Here is a 24,065-nt window from a genome sequence, read left to right on the forward strand (position 1 = left end):
GGTAAAAAAAAGTATGAGTATGAGTTATGCAATATTTTAACTCAGCTGCCCGAGTTTGAAGATCATGCTCGATTAAACGCTCTAAGTGGTCTTCTTGAATGCGTATGTACATATTTGATCTACTGTGCCGATTGCTAAATGTTTGATTTTTCGTGTTTTATATATACGTTAATATGATGTTTTCTTATTAGTTTATTTTTATTTTTCTTTCGTTGTTTATTTACTCCGCCCATTCTTTTGTTGTTGTATGGCGGGCTATAAATAAAATTCACTCATTCATTCATTGTGCTCACACTGTTCTTTACGTAGGCAGCGTTATTGCACTGGCCATGATGTTTGCACTGAATAATTATTTTTTAGTTTCTAATGTGGTCGTGAATAATCAATTAATTTCTTTATGCTAAGAACTTGAGCTATTATTTTTATTTTCTTTCTGTCTCAAATATCATGTAAAGAATTGCCACAAATATAAAGAGGGACTCCAGATCTTCAGCTGTTGGTCTCTGTATTAAAGTTTGGATTCTGGATAACCATAGTTTGAAAATAAAAACTACTCCTGAAAAGGGAACACCCTTATTATTTTTTAAAGGGAATGGCAAACCTATTTTCAAGCTCACGACGGTTAGCCTTTCATGGTGGGATTTACAGGAAAATGTTACTTTTGGGGCCTGTCTCGTACATCTTTATCCCTCTGCAGGTATGTACATGTCATACACATATTTTTTTACATTAAAAAATGTTTGTGTTTACCCAAAAGGGGGTAATATTTGCTTTTAAGGGGGAAGTTGCTAATAGTTGCTTTCAAGGGGGGATTTATTAAGGATTAAGCCCCATTACACATTGAGCTTATGGGACTGCCGAGGAAAGTTGGAAACTTGAGCCTAAAATGAACCTTTTATAACATCGACAGGCCCCTCTCGAAGAAAAAAAAGACATACAAACCTCCTCCAGTAAATATTTTGTAATTATGCGATTCCGTATAGCTGTCACCATGCTTCCACAAATGCATCACGACATGACAGTATGTTCTCTGATACTGGACGGTAGGGCATATGGCATTTGACATTTCTTAGACGATTGGCTATCTAGTAATTTTTGCTTGATAGTATTTGGCCCAATGTTGTTTTATTTGGTAGCAAAAATGGAATAATCTGTAACGGACCTATGTGTAGATGGCAATAAGTCATGGCTAATTAGCCATCTTAGAATTTGATTGATAGCAGTTTGGCCCTAATCGAGACAATAGAAGGTATTTTGGTTTTTCGACACAAACCAGAGGATATGTGGCTCTTCTCTATAGCTTAGTCTGTTTCACTACTTAAACATGGTATTTGAACTTTGAATTTCCGTTCAAACTAGCCCCCACGCGGTATTATATGCCAATGATTCGATGCCATCACCCCTAGAAGGAAATAAAACAAAAAACTGTACATCCTTGAACATCCTTCTTTAAAAAATGAAGCAAATTCCTTGTTTTTGCATATACGAACATAAAAAGAAAAAGAAGCAGTTATTTACTACAACACGATATTTTAAAAGTTTTGTCTTCTTTAAAACATTTTTTGAACAGTTTATATCAATATTAAATATATAAATAACATGAAAATTCTATTCTTTCTTCTTTTCCGACTCTTTCGGCTTTTCAAGTTCTTTCGGTGATCCATCCTCCTTTTTCTTGTTCCTAAGATAAATCGATATTCCTGGAGCCTCATAAACAAGTGCTGGTCGTCCATTCGGTCCAATATTTGTAAATTGCACGTTTGCTCCTCCATATCCTTGACCTGGCTGATATCCTAGTCCGTTTTGAGAACCATAGCCAGTGCCATAGCCACTTCCATAAGTGCTGCCATATCCAGAATTACCATAGCCTCCAACACCACCATAGCCTCCAGCACTACCATAGCCTCCAACACCACCATATCCGCTGGTACCACCATAGCTACCAAGATCTTGTTGGTATCCTAGTCCCCCACCTAAGCCACTGACTTGGCTTGTCTGAAGCAAACTAAGGCTTGATTGGTATGATTGATCGCCAACTCCTTGACCAAAGCCTGTATTGCCATAACCAGTACTGCCATAGCCTAAACTGTGGCCACTGTTGCCATAGCCAGCACCGTAGCCACTGTTCCCGTAGCCTGTACCATACCCTGATCCGCCAAGACTACCTGAAAGGAAAGTTTACCTTATTAGCAATAATAAAAAAAGAAGCAGAAATAGAAAAAAGAATGGCATTTTCATTGTCTGGTGCTTATCAGACTACTAATATTTAATTGCTTATTTTTTTAGGATTTTTTATATCAATGGTATTTTAGCTTTAGGTGGTGTTTGTTTATGGTATTTGTTATCATTATTGCAAATCAGATATCAGAAATAATTTATTTTCATATTCGTAGATAAAAATCACAAACTAAATGTCGCTGTCATTTACAAACCTACTCCTAAGGCATTTGTTATAGCCACTGATAAAAACACCACAAATGAATTGTTAAATCGATTAGTTCTACAAGTCACTGGCACTAATTTGTTCTTCTTTCTGGTATAACTTCTGAGCTGGCAGCAGGGGATAGAAAATGTTGGTACGTAGGGGCTGGCAAGGAGAAATTGCCTCAAACGTATTATCAACTGTCAGTATCGATTGCCCGAAACTCTAAGAGTTTCAATCTTTAAAGACTCAAGAGTAGACTTTTAATCTATAAATTTTTTTCCAAGGAGGATTTGAACCGTTCTTTTTTGGAATCCTTCCACATCATCACTTAGATTTTCAATATTATGAATCTGAGGCCTTCTAACGGGATAGCATATTCTAATATGGGACGTATGTATGGTAGATATGCCGTTTTCAGCTGATTTACAGGGAAACCCAAGCGGTGCATTGAAATCAAAGAACTTAGAGCCTATTTTCCTTTTTGGACTAGCCCTTGAACATGAGCACAAAATGAGCAATCAACATTGAAATTAACACCCAGGACTGTAGCTGACGATACAAACGAAAAAAAAGGGAGTTGGGCAAACTAGATCTCGTTTCAGTGGACTAAATCTTAAGATTTATGTTTTGTTTTCTCTGGTCAGCAAACTATTTGTGCTGCATTCTTCTCTGAATTCTGTTAGAAGATCAGGGCGGAATCGGGGCATAACTTGGGTTATATCTACTGCGAGCTTTAGAAGTGCAGATAGATCGTCTACGTATTTAAATCGGTCATCCATGTTGTCAATAAAAATTAATTACCGCGAGAAAAATTAGAGTAGCCAATTTGGTGCCTTGAAGGGCTCTACATGTAATCCCTTCCCAGTCAGAGTCAAAACCCCTAGGAAAGAAGGCATAGGCTCGCTGGTACTGGAAACGTAGGAAATCAATAACAAGCATTAAGATATGTTTACGTGTGCCCATTCTCTTAAGATTCGTAGCAGCCACAAGGTACTTCAATCTAATAAAATCAAATGCTTTCCTGTAATCAACGAGTAGAAAATCAACTAAAGCGTCCTCAGATTCGAGCCATTGTAGGTTCAGATGATAAGCTTAACTAAATTTGCACCCTTTTTGACAAACCCTTTTAACACACCCTTTTAACTAAAGTTAGACCCTTTTAAACAATCATATTGGCCATATATGTCGCCATATTGGCGATACAAGTTCACGGTGAATAAAGGACTCAGTGACTTTGGCAAGGTTCAGTGTGATTGAAATGAGTCTTAACTAATCACAGCTTTTGAGATGTTTCACCTTTGGAACGAAATGCACAAAAGCTTGTTTCTAAAGCTGGGGGAACAACTGATCATTGAAGCACTCATTAATGACTGAAGTTAGAGGTTTTGCAAGAAATATAGCAAACTAGCTGTTGGGGTGGCGCGAAGCGCTACCCCAACACTTAGTTGGTGTGGACGCTTTGCACCCCCCAAGCCCCCCCCCCTGTGTGCGTAAGTCATTACGCGTCATATTAGTTACGCGCCATTGTTGATGTGTCCCTGTATCCCACCTGTGAATATAGATATATATATATATATATATATATATATATATATATATATATATATATATATATATATATATATATACTAGCTGTTGGGGTGGCGCTTCGCGCCACCCCAACACCTAGTTGGTGGGGGCGCTTCGCGCCCCCCCCAAGCCCCCCCGCGCGCGTAAGTCGTTACGCGCCATAATAGTTACGCGCCATTGTAGTTGTGTCCCTATGTCCCACCTGTGAATATAGATAGATATATATATATATATATATATATATATATATATATATATATATATATATATATATATATATATATATATATATATATATATATATATATATATATATATATATATATATATATATATATATATATATATATATATGGTTTTAACTACGTAAAACTTGCGAATATACAACATTCTTTGCTGTCCCATTGTCTTTGCATATAAATAGATTGTCAGGTTTACCGACTCTTGAACATGCAACATATAATGGTCCATGGGAAAACAATCTGTATTCAGATCTATACCTCATGATTCTAATGATTGCCCTTGAGCTTTGTTGATGGTGATTGCTAATCGACCATTCCCTGTCCCGGTGTCCCGGTCGTCATTTATATCCCCCTGTTTCCCCCGGTGTCCCCGTTGTAGTTGTGTCCCGGTCGTCATTTATATTCCCTGTGTCCCGGTCGTCATTTGTATCCCGGTGTCCCGGTCTGTATATACATTCGTTTTTTAGTTTTGTTTTTTTCCTTTATTTTTTTCCTTTTTTTTTCTTTTTTAGTTTATTTAGATTTTTAGATTTTTTAGTTTTTTTATTAGTTTTTAGTTTTTTTTTCTTTTTAGTTTTTTTGTCCCGGTCGTCATTTATATCCCCCTGTTTCCCCCGGTGTCCCCGTTGTAGTTGTGTCCCTGTGTCCCGGTCGTCATTTATATTCCCTGTGTCCCGGTCGTCATTTGTATCCCGGTGTCCCGGTCTGTATATACATTCGTTTTTTAGTTTTGTTTTTCTCCTTTATTTTTTTCCTTTTTTTTTCTTTTTTAGTTTATTTAGATTTTTAGATTTTTTAGTTTTTTTATTAGTTTTAAGTTTTTTTTTCTTTTTAGTTTTTTTTGTAGTTTTTACCTTCTTTTTAGTTTTGTTAGTTTTTTTTTTTACTTATGTCCTGGTCGTCATTTATACTCCCTGTGTCCCGGTGCTTTGTTGATTGCTAATCGAACATTCCTTTTGTCCTGGTCGCTTTCTCTTTGAGTGTCGTCATTTATTTTTTTCTTTTTTAGTTCTTTTAGTTTTTACCTTTTTTAGTTTTTTTTAGTTTTTTAGATGAAAATTTTTTTTAGTTTTTTCCTTTTTTTCTTTTTAGTTTTTTATTGGTTTTTACCTTTATTTTAGCTTATTTTTCAGTTTTTTCCTTTTTTTTAGTTTTTTTTTTATTTTATTTTTTTTTTTTAGTTTTTTACCTTTTTTTAGTTTTTTTAGTTTTTTTAGTTTTTTAGCTTTTTTACTTTTTTTATTAGTTTTTAGTTTTTTTTGTAGTTTTTGCCTTTTTTTAGTTTTTTCAGTTTTTTTTTTAGTTTTTTATTGGTTTTTACCTTTATTTTAGCTTATTTTTCAGTTTTTTCCTTTTTTTTAGTTTTTTTTAGTTTTTAGTTTTTTTAGTTTTTTACCTTTTTTTAGTTTTTTTAGTTTTTTTAGTTTTTTAGCTTTTTTATTTTTTTTATTAGTTTTTAGTTTTTTTTGTAGTTTTTGCCTTTTTTTTTAGTTTTTTTAGTTTTTTAGCTTTTTTTATTAGTTTTTAGTTTTTTTGTAGTTTTTGCCTTTTTTTAGTTTTTTAGCTTTTTTATTTTTTTTATTAGTTTTTAGTTTTTTTTGTAGTTTTTGCCTTTTTTTAGTTTTTTCAGTTTTGACGTCACCTGATCCAGTTTTTTCAGGTGACGTCACCTGATCCACAGATCCACACACAGACAACTTATTTTTATATATATAGATATATATATATATATATGTTTTTAACTACGTAAAACTTGCGAATATACAACATTCTTCGCTGTCCCATTGTCAGTGCATATAAATAGATTGTCAGGTTTACCGACTCTTGAACATGCAACATATAATTGTCCATGGGAAAAACAATCTGTATTCAGATCTATAACTCATTATTCTAATGATTGCCCTTGAGCTTTGTTGATGATGATTGCAAATCGAACATTCTCTGTGTCCCCGTCGTCATTTATATATCCCCCTGTGTCCCCTCGGCGTCCCCGTTGTTGTTGCTTCCCTGCGCCCCCGTCGTCATTTGTGTCCCGGTGTCCCAGTCTGTAATTTCTCTTTGAGTGTCGCGGTCGTCATTTATATTCCCTGTGTCCCGGTCGTCATTTTTGTCCCGGTCGTCATTTGTGCTCCGGTGTCCCGGTTTGTAATTTCTCTTTGAGTGTCCTGGTCGTCATTTATATTCCCTGTGTCCCGGTCGTCATTTGTGTCCCGGTGCTTTTTTGATGGTGATTGCTAATCGAACATTCCTTGTGTCCCAGTCGCTTTCTCTTTGAGCGTCCCGGTCGTCATTTATATTCCCTACTAGCTGTTGGGGTGGCGCGAAATAATAAATAGAAATAGATTGTCAGGTTTACCGACTCTTGAACATGCAACATATAATGGTCCATGGGAAAACAATCCGTATTCAGATCTATACCTCATGATTCTAATGATTGCCCTTGAGCTTTGTTGATGGTGAATGCTAATCGACCATTCCCTGTGTCGCCGTCGTCATTTATATATTTTTTTTTTCTTTTTAGTTTTTTGTAGTTTTTACCTTTTTTTAGTTTTTTTAGTTTTTTTTACTTATGTACTGGTCGTCATTTATATTCCCTGTGTTCCGGTCGTCATTTGTGTCCCGGTGCTTGTTTGATGGTCATTGCTAATCGAACATTCCTTGTGTCCCGGTCGCTTTCTCTTTGAGTGTCCCGGTCGTCATTTATATTCCCTATGTCCCAGTGTCCCGGTCGTCATTTGTGTCCCGATGTCCCGGTGTGTAATTTCGTCAATCAACAAACATGACGTCAGTCAACACACAAACATGACGTCACCCGACAGACCCACACACAGACAACTTATTTATATATATATATATGTATATATATAGAATAGATAGAATAGATGTCTCGTTGTCCCGGTCGTCATTTGTGTCCTCATGTCCCGGTCTGTAATTTCGTCAGTCGATAAACATGACGTCAGTCGACACACAATCATGACATCACTCGACACACACACAGACAACTTATTTTTATATATATAGATATAGATAGATGTCCCGGTGTCCCGGTCGTCATGTGTGTCCCGATGTCCCGGTCTGTAATTTCGTCAGTCGAAAACATGATGTCAGTCGACACATAAACATGACGTCACTCGACACACACACACAGACAACTTATTTTTATATATATAGATTCTCGCAAAAGTTTTACTGGCAACTCGCCAAGATAAGAAGCACAGTCATTTCGCAGTTTTCATATCTTCCTTTAAACTTGTTACACAGAAACTTGTTTGATTTCATCGCAATCGCAGTCTTCCATCAGAGTATTCAACTCAACTTCACTCAATGATGTGTACGTGGTACAGATTTCGGTAAAGATAGAATTAAATTCTTGTGAGAATATAAAAGTCCAATCTGTTTTCAGCGTTCGTAGCTCACTATTAACAGATTTTTCAATTATATATTTGACTGCTGAATGACACTTACGTGAATCACTATCAAGCAGGAACTTCCTCAATAACATACTTCTTTTTAGCATATCTACGAACACTAGCAATGTGGTTCCGTAAATTTTAACTCCTGAAATGCACCCTCAACTTGGCGGTTAACATCTAAGTTTGATCAGTCAAAACCTTGATGTTCAAGTCAGTAACGGAGCATATTTCGTCGACTGAGTAATTTCTAATCCATCGACCAAAGACGCATATAGAGTCCCGGCTTAGGAGATGACCTGTCACTTTGCTTCTTTTCAGCTTTGGCATGTCATTCTTCACTTGTAACAGGATTACAAAATGATCAGCGGCCTGTAATGAGCCCATTGAGAGGGGAGGACGCTAAAGTTCACTGACATTGGTAAATATTAGGTCTAAGGTACTGCCACTTTGATGGGTGGGAATGTTTACTACTTTTATCAGATCAAGCGAATTGGATAGCCACTCTTTGTTGAACTTTGTTAAAATATTGCCTCAAACAATAAAGGCAGGAGGTGCATATGCACGATTTACTGCACCAGCCAGAAACATACCCAAGAATTTTTGGATTTAGCCAACACTGTCAATATAACAGAAACAAAGTAAATTGTGTTAAGTATTGGTCTTAGTCACATCGACCTCTGACAAGTAGTATGTTGATAGCCTAGTACCAACAGAGATTTTTTTAGGTAAAAAAAATCAAATATTTTGAGATAATAAGAGGATATAACAATAATATGAAATAAAATTTAAAAATAGGACTGTTCTATATACTGGAAAATAAATTTGTATATAAACAATATAAAGGCATGTCTTGTAAAAACATATTTATTGGCTAGCATCATGTGGCTTGTTGAGTGTTACAGCCACTTACTAATTAATATGGGTTTTATTTCTGCTGTAAAAATTGAAATATTGTAAAAGTGAACTTAAAGTAAATCTAAGATAACATTAAAGATCATTTTTGTTCTACCCCTGTCAGTTCAGGACTCAACATCAGGCTTTACCCTTAACAATACTGAAAAAATAAGCTTTATCCTTGTTTGTCCTTCAAGTCAATGAATTCAATAAATTTTCACAAAACTACCAATAATACATTACGTAAAGGATATACTAGCACGGGTCAAGTTTGTTTTTATTTACCATAAAACTGTATATTATAAACGTGCAAACTGTTAGGTAGAAAAATAACAAATTTAATAAAAAGCAAAAAAAATAATTTTCAAACGTCGAAAGAGAAAAATCAATCCTGGCCATGGCTAGTTGTAAAATTTTTCGCTTCTTTGAGGATGGAGCGTAGTGTATGGAATAATACTAATAATAATTAGAATGGCTAAGATGACATAGCAAGCGCTGAATACCTGCTTTGTATCCATGCCTTGTTTAGCTTGTTAGTGCTACGTTCCTAATTTCTTGCCCTGGCAATGTAAATAATCAAAGACTTGATCCTTTTGACTTTGTTTAGTAGAATATTCATGCCACTCACAATCGAAAAATCGACAGATTTACGAACTTTATTCACTTCGACACGTAGCAACGCCATCTACATTTTTCAACCTGGTGCAATTTGGGTCAGATAACAATGTTGTAACATTGCTGGAAATCACCTATAGACGCACACGCAGAGGCAAGCGCGGAAGCAAAAGGAACAAGTGGCATTTTATCCCAGTGCATGTTTCAGATCTGTCGACCAGATTGAATACTAAACAAAAAGTTAGACTTCGGTCCCTCGTAAAAATAAACTGTCAGATGCACTATGAAATCCCACCAAGTCTTACGCCATGGTATGCTTATGTGACTGTTTCTGTTGATTCCAGCGAAACTCCTTCTGTTTTATGTCCTAGGCTCCTGTCTGCCAAATCGCAACTGCCCTATGTTTTCATGACTAACGCCCGCTCCTTGACTAATGAGATGGACGTGCAGAACGTTTTTGCAAATTTATCACTGTGACAGTAGCAAAAAAACATTACAAAGTTGTATTCCAATGGTTGCTTTTATAACACCTTTCTGCAGCAGGGAGGCATGATCACTTTTTGAATTTTCGAGAAGAATAGTTCTTTTCATATTTTTACAAGATACCAAGACGGTGGATAATTTGATTCTCTACTTCAAAATTTAATCTTCTTCTTCTTAAATGGAAACCCCAGAAAGGTAATTGGATGGGTGTGATACGGTACAGGCTGGAGGCAAAGCACCAATGAGCAGTTGTATTCTTTGACTCGAACAATCTAATTTGAATTTTGAAATTTTCTTAGAATAATGAAAGTATAGTGTTTTAGTGAGAAATGAGAAAAATTGTGATTTTCTCCGTCATTCGAGTGAAAGAGTGAAATGAGATAAAAATTACCACAAAAATACAAAAGAGTGTAACCACCAATAAAAACCACCTTCACTCCTTTCAATCACGACAGCTTTAACAAAAAAATGTACTTTAAACCTTAGATGTGATCTACACTTCTTTTTAAGAAGATTAAATAGCAGCCGAACTGGACACACTTCAAAACATCATATGCTACAAACATAAAACTATCCATAAGAAAAGAAATTGCCTTTCCCAATCCCCCTTCCCCTCGCTTGTCTCAGTTGAAATGAGAATATAATTTTTTGATTCAAAAATGTAAAACTGTAAACAACAATTGATGTGTTTTCACTTTGCATTACCCATAACAAAGATATAGTCTGAAAATATTTTATAAAATCAAGGAGCACTAGAGATTAAATTTCTTTGGTGAAACATTAAATATTCACAATCAACGTAAACAGTCAATCGTTTTGGCATTTGTAAACGAAATTCCCTTTCTCTAGTTTTCGTTACTATAAGTCTTGACCGTTCGTTACTTACTGTTCGTTACCACGTCCAATTTAATAAATAGCACAAGACAGAATAGTATTAAAAGGAACCTTTTTTGGAGGTAAATACAATAGTAAATAGCAATAGTATTGATATTTTTTATGTATCAGCAGTCTAAAATCAGGGATAGGCAGAGCAGGAGTAGTATACTCCTGCAAAGGTAGCTAAAAAATAAGAGATAAAGTTATCATAAACAGTCAGATCGAGGTAGTGTTGTTTGGTACAGAGGTCAAGCGGACACGAGAAGAACTTAAGGCGAGATAGGGGTCCATGGGTAACAAAGAAACATCAACACACCCAGATTGTTTGGATAGTTTATATATGTAAGAATAGACGTGGAAACTTTTTTTTTCCTAGAATTGAAAAACTTTGGTATGAAGAACTAGAATATGGCTCTTTAAAACAAGATCCTCACCCAGCAATTTACAGAAGAATATAATCAGGACCCCACGCAAAGTTCTATGGCCACAAATGCACCAAAGCAACGAAATGCATCTCCATTTATATGTCTGTGAAGCTTTATCTTAATTCTCACCATCCTATTTTACCTTTATCAGTCACCTTCAATGCTTAAAAGGGACATTAAAAGTTTGGTTTCCTAAGAACTAGCCCCTTCCCGAGTTTCAACGAACGCCACTTTTGCACAAAGTGACCCGTAAAAAAAAAAGTCATGGGAAGCCACATCGATCTTTGCTAAGTATCCCTAAAATGGAGGCACGTAAAGTCTTTCAAATGAACGCATGCAATGGAAAAATTTTCAGGCGGAATCATCCGCAAAAAAATTTACGAGAGGAATTTTCAGCGAAGATGGAATGTCCGGAGGTAATTTTCCGGGAAGGGTATAATTTCCGGGAAGGGTATAAAGGTATTAAGTGGAAGGAACTTTCCATGGAGGGGTTTCCCGTGGTGGAAGGAATTTTTTATGGAGGAGAAGCCAGATTTTAAGGTATTATATGAAAGACGATCAGAAATTAAATGAAGAAAAAAGTTTTTTCAATAGAAAGTGAGGAACAACATTAGGACTTAAAGCGAAAAAAATATTCCGTGTATGAGGTCCTCTTCTCAGTACCTCACTCTCCACGCTAAAGTATTTAAGAACGTAAGAACTCTTTTTACTCTAATTATACGGCAATTGTGTTTCAGAAGTCCTTCTTAGAGAATTGGGACAAAAAGTCAAACTTTGGCGTAAGGAGCGAGGTATTGAGAAGGGGGTAAACCCATTCATTTACAGATAATTTCTGTTCGTTTTAAGTTTTAATATTGCACCATACTTACAGTTAAAGAAAAACCTATTTTTTCATTTAATATTGTAAATAGAAGAGACACAAGTAAGGAACCGTGACTCATACAGTATTTAGGTTATCTAGATCCATACCCATATTCTTCCAGCGAAATGCAATTAAAACATTAGTAGATTTGTATTGATTAGTAGATTTATCTTAATACACCATGAGACATTTTATGTACAAAACATTATTTTATCACTTAAATTGTGAAAAACTTAACGCGCACCAAGAAACATCCTCGTAGGATCTCAATTGAATCCGCAACTTAATGGACGGGATTCATAAGTACAACGCAAGCATGCTCTGTCGAGTGTTAGGGTCTAAAATTATATTGTTACCTGTAAAGATGCTATTAACACCAAAAAAGGTCATCAGCCTGGCAGGAACTCAATAGACACACGCCTCTAGGCAACGATACCATTAGCACATGAGAGATATTTTGTTAATTAGTATTACTACATATACGTTTTAACTCGTAGTTAACGTTTGTAAAGGCTAGTAGCTAGCGACCACAGAAGATATTTTAGATTCTTCAAAAATGGTATATGCGAAGAAGAGAGGCTGCTAAGGACACAGGTTCTAAAAAATTTCGATATGGTTACGATTATTCATGATTTCTCAAATAATTTGTCTTTATTTATTTGCCCCCCTCCCCTCAAAATAAGTTTCTGCATAATTGCCTGGCTCGAAAACAATTCTTAGCCTGAATTTTGCAAGAGATGAATAAAAAAAAAAAAAAAAAAAAAAAACGGTTTGCTTTTCAATTTACCTGTATTCAGTCCGTAGCCTCCTCCGGAGCCATAACTTGATCCATACTGACTTCCAGCAACAACTGGTCTTCTATTACCTATGAATAAATGGGATTGTGGTTAGCTGACTCCTGTGAAATTTTATATTTTCCCAGGGCTATACAACTTAAAACGCCATACCTCCATCGCGGTGTTTTGGAGCTTATTGGTATTAAATAAAAAAAAAACAAGTTTTTTTAAATGAAAGTAAGGAGCAACATTGAAACTTAAAACGAACAGAAATTACTCCGTATATGAAAGGGGATTTTCCTCCTCAACGCCCCGCTCTTTACGCTAAAGTTTGACTCTTCCTTTTAGCTCTATTTTTAAAACAGTAAGAAACTTTATCGTAAGGAGCGGGGCGTTGAGGAGGAAAAGCTCCTTTCAAGTACGGAGTAATTTCTGTTCGTTTAAGTTTTAATGTTGCTCCTTACTTTCATTTAAAAAAAAATACATTTTTTTTTTATTTAATACATTAGAGAGTGGTAATCACTTTGAGATACATTGAAAACCTCATTCCTAATGCTCTCCTGCATTCCTAATGCTCTCCTGGTCAAAATCGAATATTGAAAAGAAAAGAATAATGAAAATTATTTTGACATGATTATGTGTTAGCGTGATTATTCTCATTGTAAGATTTTCTTAACAGCAACGATATAGAAAAAATGAATATTACCGAGTTTTATCCAAGCATAACTTATTTTCGTATAAATTTTATAATTTCTTTACTCACTAATTACTTTCATGTATTAGTATACCGATATACCAAAATTAATATTTCGCTCGAATAACTAATGTTAATTATAAAACAAGATAAACTTTTTTTTTTAATTTAATTTCTGGACGTTTTTGATTTAATGCATGTTTTGATCTTGGCTCTCCGCATGTAAATAATTAAAACGAATTTTGCATATTAATTAATTGCAATTAACCGGAAGATTTTGAGAAAAAAAGAGCGAGGGAGGAGACTTAGTTGCCCTCCAATTTTTTGATTGTTTAAAAAGCAACTAGAACTTTTAATTTTGTACAAACATTTTAATTGGTAAAAAATATACGTAACTTACGAATTAATTTACGTAACGAAATTCTATATTCGTATGTTTTTATTGCGTGTATGAGGGGGTTCAACCCTCATCGATACCTTGCTCTTTACCCTAAAGCTTAAATTTTGTCCCAATTCCTTAAGAATGAACTCTGAATCACAAAGGTCGTAGAATAAATAGTTGAAATTACTAAAAATACTTTAGCGTAAAGAGTGAGGTATAACGAGGAGGTAAACTCCTCATATACGTAATAATTTTTGTTCGTTTTAAGTTTTAATGCTGCTCCTTACTTTCAGTAGAAAAAACTTTTCATATTTATTTTTTCATTGTTTTTTCAGATAATGATAGAAAATCCTGCGCCCCTTTCATTGAAATTCTCTACCCCCATGAAAAGTTTCTCCATGGAAATAACCTCCCACGTAACCCCCCCTCAAATATCCCCCTAAACAAAAATAATCCCCCTGAAAACGTCTGTACACTTCCCAGTAACCATTACTATATGTAAATTAAACAAAAAAAAACAAGTTTTTTTTTTAAATGAAAGTAAGGAGCGACATTAAAACTTAAAACGAACAAAAATTACTCCATATATGAAAGGGGCTTTTCCTCGTCAACGCCCCGCTCTTTACACTAAAGTTTGACTCTTTCTCTTAACTCTAATTTTAAAACAGTAATAAAAAATAGCGTAAAGAGCGGGACGGAGGAGGAAAAGCCCCTTTCATATACGAAGTAATGTTGGTTCGTTTTAAGTTTTAATGTTGCTGCTTACTTTCATTAAAAAAAAACTTGTTTTGTTGTTGTTTAATTTCTGGACGTTTTTTGATTAATGCATTTTTTTTTTTATCTTGGCTCTCCACGCATAAATAATTAAAACGAAATTTGCATATTAATTTTTTGGGGGCTAAATGGCTTTTTCATAGTTTTAATCAGAAGATTTTGAAAAAAAAAGGAGCGAGAGAGGAGGCTTAGTTGCCCTCCAATTTTTTGATTACTTAAAAAGGCAACTATAACTTTTAATTTTTTACGAACGTTTTCACAAGTAAAAAATATACGTAACTTACAAATTAACTTACGTAGCGAACTTCTATATTCGTGTGCTTTCATTACGTATATGAGGGGGCTCACCCCTCGTCGATACCTCGCTCTTTACACTAAAGCTTAAATTTTGTCCTAATTCCTTAAGAATGACCCCTGAATCACAAAGTCTGTAGAATAAATAGTTGAAATTACTAAAAATACTTTAGCGTAAAGAGCGAGGTATTACGAGGAAATAAACCCCTCATATGCGTAATAATTTCTTTTCGTTTTTAGTCTTAATGCTGCTCCTCACTTTCAGTGCAAAAAACTTTTCATATTCATTTTTTCATTGTTTTTTTTTAAATAATGCTAGAAAATCCTGCGCCCCCTCCATTGAAAGTCTCTTCCCCAATAAAACGTTCCTCCATTGAAAGATCCTCCCACGTAACCCCCCCCCCCCCTTCAACTCTCCCTCCAAACCAAAAAAATCCCCCTGAAAACGTCTGTACACTTCCCAGTAACCATTACTATATGTAAACACAGGTCAAAGTTTGTAACTTGCAGTCCGTCCCATGGCGACTGCGGGGGAGTAAGTCGTCCCCAAAGACATAGTTATTAAGTTTTTCGACTATGGTGAATAAAATGGCTATCTCAGAATTTTGATTCTGGACTTTGAGGAAAAAATGAGCGTGGGAGGGGGCCTAGGTGCCCTCCAATTTTTTGGTCACTTAAAAAGGGCACTAAAACTTTTAATTTCCGTAAGAATGAGCCCTTTTGCGACATTTTAGAACCACTGAGTCAATACGATCACCCCTGGGGGAAAAAAAAGATAGAAAACAAATAAACACGCATCTGTGATTTGTCTTCTGGCAAAAAATGCTAAATTCCACATTTTTGTAAATAGGGGCTTGAAACTTCTACAGTAAAGTTCTCTGATACGCTGAATCTGATGGTGTGATTTTAGTTAAGATCGTATGACTTTTATGGGATATTTCCCTCTATTTTCTAAAATGGGCCACATCTTCTCAGGCTCGTAACTTTTGATGGGTAAGACTAATCTTGATGAAACTTATATATTTAAAATCAGCATTAGGATGCTATTCTTTTGATGTAACTATTGGCATAAAAATTCCATTTTTTAGAGTTTTGGTTACTATTGAGCCGGTGACTTTTGGGAAAAATGAGCGTGGGAGGGGGCCTAGGTGCCCTCCAATTTTTTTGGTCACTTAAAAAGGTCACTAGAACTTTTAATTTCCGTTAAATTGAGAGCCCTCTCGCGACATTTTAGGACCAATCAGTCGATATGATCACCTCTGGAAAAAAAACAACAACAAAAAAAAAAAAAAAAAAAAAAAACAAATAAACACGGATCCGTGACGTGTCTTCTGGCAAAAAATACAAAATTCCATATTTTTGTAGATAGGAGTTTGAAACTTCTACAGGAAAGTTCTCTGATACGCTGAATCTGATGGTGTGATTTTCGTTATGATTGTATGACTTTTAGTGGGTGTATCCTCCTATTGTCTGAAATGAGACAAATTTTCTCGGGCTCATAAATTTTGATGGGTATAACTGATCTTGATGAAACTTATATATTGAATATCAGCATTAAAATGCAATTCTTTGATTTAACTATTGGTATCAAGATTCCACTTTTGAGAGTTTCGGTTACTATTGAGCTGGGTCACTCCTTACTACAGTTCGTTATCATGAACTGTTCGATAATTTGGACTGACCAAAACTTTAGCTTTAGGTACAAATATAAAAGAAAATTGGGGGCTACTCCCTCTTCGTCACTTGAAATATATCAGGGAACATTATTTTTTTGCCACCACGCGTGACACACTGTTGCCATGCCACTTCTCCTTGCGAAGCGCTTGCCTCTGCCATATTCTTGGCACATGGAACTGCTTTCATGCTTGGTATGTGCCATAGGCTTTGCACGATTTCTGAAAGTGGACGACCGCTCGAAAAGAAATTAAGGAAGATCAATTGCTTTAACTGGTTCCCTCTCGACAACTCTGTCAGGTGAATGGTCGCTTAAGTAATTATTATCTCGTTATTAACCATCTTACGTCACCATGTCAAGAACCTGTACATAATTAACAAGACTCGTGCAATATGATGAGATAAAAGTAGTCATTGCGACGAAGAAGTAACGGGATTTTTGATGGTTTTTTTTTTCAAGAAGTAATGTCAATGATGCTTAAAAACTCAAATAATTGTATGTAATCCTGTAGGTACGGCTCTTTAATTATCTATATTATTGGCACAGCCTCAATACTAGGACATGAGCAAAATACATTTATTTAGCTATTTCATAGACTTACTATTACTGCTTATTATTTACTATATATTATTTACTCTTTTCCTTGAAAGGCAATATATCTCCCAAAAGTTTGGTTCTAAGTTTAGTCTAATGTTGGTATTACCGGAACAATTGTTTGGGGTCATGAAACTATTGTTACGAGATGCATCTTGACTTTTTGGACATCTTTTCTTTCATGCAAAACTACCGCAAACTCAGCGTTATTGAGTTATTATATATTTGCACATTAGGGGGGGGGGGTCAACGTATCTAATATATGCTATGCTTCACCCCCCCTAATGTGCAAATATATAGCACAAATTTGCTTCGAAACTATTACAGATTCGCGATTTCAAATATTCGATCAACCATAACAGAAATGATTGGAATTCTATATGTGTAAATACAAGAATATTTGGGCCAGAATAACTCCATAAAGGTGAGTGTGCGGTAGTTTTGCGAGAGAGAAAAGATGTTCACAAAGTCGAAATTCATCTATTAACAATAGTTTCACGACCCCAAACAATTGTTCCGGTAATACCAACATTGACCCTAAGTTTTGACTATTTTAGATTATTTTAAGATTTTACTTAATTTTGACGGTTAAAAAAATATTTCAAAAAGGTTTCAAATATTTTGTATTTAATTTATAGTTTGAATTTGAAGGTATGTCTTTGGTAGTTTTTGCTTAGTTTAACTCGAATTTCATCATTTTCTTAAAGAGACTCTGCAATAGGTATTACATAACTAGACTTTGAAATAGTTTACTATCAAGTACAATAATGAACTATGAAGTAGCAGAAGCAGGGAGTCTCAATTGAGAGTAGGGGCGTAAAACCCTCCCCAGGCTGGAGATAATATAAGTTTATGACCACTCGAATAAGCCAGTATGGGGAAATCAATGTGAGAAGTTCCGAATCTGAACGTAAAACTAACGGAAGTCCTTGAATGTTCTTGGTCTTTTGTAGAAATGTTTCTTCTCTAAATTCATTCAGGTCGTCGCGGTCTTGTTTTACATCGTATGTCTTCATAACAAAGCGTTTCACATCATGTACTTGGAGTTCTCTCACTTGGGAAGGTGTGTTTGTCAGTTCAAGGAAAGTCTCCGTCAATCCCGACATATTTTGCCAAGTCACAAGCAGCAGGTGATTTGAGGTAAAGGTAAAAAAAAGTAAAGGATACGGCATTAGACTTTACAGTCCTTACTGACGGTGCTGATCTCCGTTTCGTGGCCCTTCAGCCAGGAAGTGCAATGGGGGGCTGGGGGCCAACCATCCTGTGCTTTCGCACACCCTTCCTATGATTTGAGGTTTCACATCTTGTAAACGCGTAGAAGAACGAAAGTGCCTGTAATTTCGTCAATTGAACTATTTCTTGAATGGGAACGTGCTTTAGGTTGGTACCGACACCAAACACAGTAAATAGTTCAGATACTCCAATGCAATCAAAGAATGAGGTCGCAATCACAATCAAGTCTGTAACCACCTTCGTATGAGTATCGGAGTATCGACGCATATCCTTGAAAAACTGCGTCACAAGCGTGAAGAAAAAAGGGGGGGGAGGTCAGCCTCTTCGGATAAGGTTCTGCTCATCAAATGCCTGGTTAGCTATGCATGTGTTTGCAGTAGTGATATATGCTCGTTTTGACGCTGGAGACCTTTTCACAACAGCAATGGGCAGCCGGTTAATCAAGTTTTTTTTTGCCTCTGTCATACTTCATCTGCAGAACGTGCCCTAGCTATCTCCGCCTTTGTTTCATTGTAGCACTAAAAACCAGGATTGAACCACGTTTTTCGTACAGCCTACTGTTTGAAATACGGTCAGTCAGCCGGGTACCCAGAATATTCCGTAAGGAATTTGTCTAGAATACATCTAGCGAATCTCTATCCACTTTTCTGAAAGCCCATGCTTCAGAGCCATATTTGACCACTATGATCTGTTCACCTTCCGATATTCTAATCTTCGTTTTCAGACTTATCTTCATATTCTTCCAAAAAAAATTTTACTGTTAAAAACACCCTGAGCCTTGGGTTTTCTCCCACCATCTTTACTAATAATACTACCAAGGCCAGTGGAGCTGCCCACCTGAACAATAGTTTTGTCGCTAAATATCTCCTTTTCATCTTCTTTTATTCTTAGCCTTAGTGACTTTATCTTATTAATATTAACTTTCAAACCTATTTTAGGTCCCTGAACTCGCAAGACACCATCAGTAACTTCACAATTTTTTTTTTTATTATTCCATCCATCTTCCACATTGTCGAATTTTAAACTCTCAAGCTTAATATTCAACTGTTCCTGGAAGGTTTCTCTCAAACTCTCATCCTGGAGTCTACCAACATCATAACTTTCAATGCCAATTTTCAATGTCAATTCTTGTCAATTTTAAACTCTCAAGCTTAGTATTCAACTGTTCCTCTCAAATGGTTTCTCTCAAATTGTCAAAAGGTTTCTCTCAAGTTCTCATCCTGGAGTCTACCAACATCATAACTTTCAATGTCAATTCTCGTCAATTTTAAACTCTCAAGCTTAGTATTCAACTTTTCCTGGAAGAGTTCTCTCAAATTCTCATCCTGGAGTCTACCAACATCATAACTTTCTGGGAGGTAGTTACCCTTCCAAAATTTCAGCTTTAAATCACTACTTAAGACACTACTAGATGGTGATCTTTACTTTTAACATTAATAACAGCACTCCTATATACCCTAGTATCTTGTATTAATCCTGCCAGTCTTCAGTTTACTGGAGCATAATCAATAAGGTATGTTGTCTTACCATCACGTAAATACCATGTCAATTTATGGGCCATTTAATGACCAAACACCGTATAGATTGTAACTAGATTGTTATACCTACAAAATTGCAAAAGTCTTTAGCCATTACTGTTTTTTTTCCCAGATCAAATTTACTTAGGCTAAGATACCATCTATCCCTATTTCTACCAGCCTGGGCATTAAAATCTTTTAGTAAAAACACCACATTTCTTCCTGGGACCCTGTCTATTTGCTCTTGCAACTGTAAGTAAAATTCATCCGGGTCACTAATATCTCTGTCAGTTGGTTCAACAGGAGTATATACGACTATAACTGATATCCTGATGTTTTTAGACATAAAATGAGCAATTCGTATTCAAATATTAATTCCTTGCCAGGCTAAACAAGACTTTGCAGCTTCCTTATTCATCATGAGCCCTAATCCGTGTCTGTGTACTTCATCATTTCTGCCAGAGTAAATATATTCTATATCATCTAATTCCCTGCTTCTTACCCTAGGCTGCGAGTTTCCGAAACTCCTAATTAGGAATTTGGGAAATTTAGGCAACAAAATTCGCTTTTTTTCCCTAGCTTCTGTTTTCAGAGTTCTGGTAACTATTTTCCCGGTCAGTCTTTACCTACAGCTCATTACCCCAAATTGGCAAAGCACAATGCTCTTACCATATCTGACATCGATTTCTTCTGCTTCTTGTGGTTTTTCATTAGAAACTTTCTTTTCTTCGATCTTTTCATCAAATGTCACAACATCCCGTCTCGCTCTTTCATTTGGCTTTGCTAAAATTGGAAAAAAAACATCTGTAGATACTCTACGACTTGACTTTGGATATACGGTGGTTTCGTAATCTTTTGGGAGGGCAAGTCGGCAAGATGAAGAAAGGTATATTTTTAACCCACATATACGAAAATTCTTCTAAAAAAGACATTTGAAGCCACCTTGTTAGAGGGGAATTCCCCTTTTTACTCTAAGCACAGATAGGGTCAATGAATTATGCGGACGTGAACATAAATTTGCTTTTTTCTCCAAATATCTTTGCTTTCAATTTTGAATTTTAAATAGTAGTTAGGGTTAATCTTCTTGGTAGCTTCATGATGTTTTTTCTGTATAAAGTAAAATAGCCCAAAAGACAACGGAGGGCACTGCGCAAAAAAATTGCTTTTTGAGCAAAATTATATAGGCCACGTGGTAAGCCATGTGTAAAGCATTGCTCAAATATTTGTGAAAAGAAATTGAAAGTGAAGATCGTTGTCCCTTAATCCCTTGTAACTAATTATTATATTACTTTGTTTTTTAACTGTTTTAACTGTTTTTTGAATTTTAACTGTTTTTAATAATTGTTTTATTGTTTTATATGTAAATTGTTTAATTGTAAAAATTGTTTTACATAATAATTATAGTTATTATGATTATTATATATTATTACAATTTTTTATTATATATTTTATTATATTTATTTTATTTATATTTTAGATTTTATTTATTATTATAGATTTTATTTTATAGTATAGATTTATACTATATAATAAAAAAATAATTAAATAATCAATATAATAAAAAATGTAATATATAATAAAAACTATATAATAAAAAAAGAATAATATAATAAAATAATATAGATTTATTATTTTATTTTACAATATAGATTTTATATTATAGATTTTATGTTATCATTAGATTGTATTTATTATTGCATATTTATTATAAGTATTTAATATAATTGTTATATTACTTCATTATTACTTTGTTGCATTCAACCTAGTTCCAACTAATTGGCTTTTATTTTAGCCTGAGTTATACTGAATTATTACAAATGTATTGGGATTTATTATTGATTCTAATTAAAGGAGTAAAAACAGAGTTAAATATATAATCTGAATTATAATTAAAACAGAATATTTGCAGTTTTTAAATCAAAATTTTAAAGAAAAACAGTCTCAGAGTAATTGAAAATAGTATTAAATCTCTCGAACAGAATTCTGCGTGCGTGCCTTTACGTTTTAAACTGTTTACAATGGCTTCAATTGGAGAGGGGGGCAAGGACCTGTGTTTTCTAGATTCTTAGTCCATCCCCTAGATTTGAAAATTACCTTTTTGGGCGTATCTTTCATGTAAAATTACTTATTTGGCATTTTCATTGAAAAAACGTAATAGAAACTACAAGCCTCCCCCCAATTCTTGTGAATTTACGCCACTTTTTAAATAAATAAAAAGGGGTTGAGCTCGAGTATCACCCTAGAGATGGTTCTACAAGTACTACCTTCCAAAGAAAGTAAAATAACTACACCGATTCTCTATTTAAAAAAAAAAAATCTATGTCAGTTTCTTATAAAGATTCAAACTCTAACTTTCTTTAACAATAATTTAGTTTTAAATATTAGTGGTAGGGTTACCTGATAAACACGACTTTGATAAATCTTCAGACCCGCATGCATGAAACTACCCGGCTCGTAAAGAGCGACCCGGCTCAATAGTAACCAAAACTCTAAAAAATGGAATTTTGATACCAGTAGCTACATCAAAAGAATCGCATTTTAATGCTGGTTTCAAATATAAAAGTTTCATCAAGTTTAGTCTTACCCATCATTGTTACGAGCCTTAGAAAATTTGCGTTATTTTAGAAAATAGGGGGAAACACCCCCTAAAAGTCATAGAATCTTAACGAAAATCACACCATCAGATTCAGCGTATCAGAGAACCCTACTGTAGAAGTTTCGAGCTCCTATCTACAAAAATGTGGAATTTTGCATTTTTTGCCACAAGGCAGATCACGGATGCGTGTTTATTTGTTTTTTTGTTTTTTTTTTTCCCAGGGGTGATCGTATCGACCCAGTTGTCCTTGAGTGTTGCAAGAGGGCTCATTCTAACGGAAATGAAAAATTCTAGTGCCCTTTTTAAGTGACCAAAAAAATTGGAGGGCACCTAGGCCCCTCCCACGCTAATTATTTTCCCAAAGTCAACGGATAAAAATTCTGAGATAGCCATTTTATTCAGTGTAGTCGAAAAACCTTATAACTATGTCTTTGGGGACGAATTACTCCCCCACAGTCCCCGTGGGAGGGGCAACAAGTTACAAACTTTGACCTGTGCTTATATATAGTAATGGTTATTGGGAAGTATACAGGCGTTTTCAGGAGGAGTTTTTGGTTGGGGGGAGGGGTTGAGAAGAGAAGGATATGCTGGGGGAACTTTCCATCGAGAATTTGTCATGGGAGAAGAAAATTTCCATGAAGGGAGAGCAGGATTTACTAGCATTATTTAAAAAAAAAAACAATTAAAAAATAAATGTGAAAAAGCTTTTTCAGCTGGAAGTAAGGAACAGCAATAAAACTTAAAACAAACAGAGATTATTACCCATATGAGGGGCTCACCTCCTTCTAATACCTCGCTTTTTACGCTAAAGTATTTTTAGTAATTTCAACTATTTATTCTACGGCTTTTGTTATTCAGGGGTCATTCTTAATGAATTGGGATAAAATTTAAGCTTTAGTGTAAAGAGCGAGGTACTGACGATGGGGCGAATCCCCTCATATATGTAATAAAAATATGAGAATACAAAAGTTCTTTACGTAAGCTAATTTATAAGTTACGTAAATCTTTTACCAATAAAAATATTCGTAAAAAACTAAAAGTTCTAGTTGCTTTTTTAATTAACCAAAAAATCGGAGGGCAACTAGGCTTCGTCCCCCGCCCTTTTTTTCTCAAAATCATTCGATCAAAATTACGAGAAAGCTATTTAGCAAAAAAAAAAAAAAATACAAATTTCGTTTTGATTATTCCTCTGCGGAGAGCCAAAATCAAAACATGCATTGATTCAAAAACGTTCAGAAATTAAATAAAAAAAAAAATGTTTTTTTAACTGGAAGTAAGGAGCGACATTAAAACTTAAAACGCACAGAAATTACTTCGTATATCAAAGAGGCTGCTACCTCATCAACGCCCCGCTCTTTACGCTAAAATTTTTACTGTTTTAAAAAGAAGAATTGAGAGAAAGAGTCAAACTTTAGCGTAAAGAACGGGGCGTTGATGAGGTAGCAGCCTCTTTCATATACGAAGTAATTTCTGTGCGTTTTAAGCTTTAATGTCGCTCCTTACTTCCAGTTAAAAAAAACTTGTTTTTTTTATTTAATGTTATAAAACTATGATGTTAAATTTTTTGGTATATATATAGCGGTTGGTCAATCCTGAAAGAATTAGGTTAAACGAATAAAAGTTGTTCTATTAGGTATTTATTTTATCCTGTTTCTAAATATTGTGGCGGCTTTCTTGAAAATGCGCCGCATCCCTCCTAATGGTCTTGCAAATAGCCCTAATGATC

The 24,065-nt window shown here is 35.0% G+C and overlaps 1 protein-coding gene across 1 annotated transcript in view; it reads right to left on the reverse strand.

The window, feature by feature from the left end:
• Window positions 1-1,539: 1,539 nt before the first annotated feature.
• LOC136026858 (uncharacterized) overlaps window positions 1,540-24,065 on the reverse strand; it is a 24,031-nt gene continuing 1,505 nt past the window's right edge. Inside the window, exons 2-4 of the mRNA XM_065703580.1 lie at window positions 20,413-20,526; window positions 12,592-12,669; window positions 1,540-2,165 (exon numbers count right to left, since the gene is read on the reverse strand). Of these exons, the coding sequence (XP_065559652.1) occupies window positions 1,609-2,165; window positions 12,592-12,669; window positions 20,413-20,526 (749 nt within the window). The 3' untranslated portion in view covers window positions 1,540-1,608. The remainder of the gene's footprint in view (window positions 2,166-12,591; window positions 12,670-20,412; window positions 20,527-24,065) is intronic.

Source organism: Artemia franciscana, chromosome 5 (genome assembly GCF_032884065.1).
Source record: "Artemia franciscana chromosome 5, ASM3288406v1, whole genome shotgun sequence".
Classification (NCBI taxonomy): Eukaryota; Metazoa; Arthropoda; class Branchiopoda; order Anostraca; family Artemiidae; genus Artemia; species Artemia franciscana.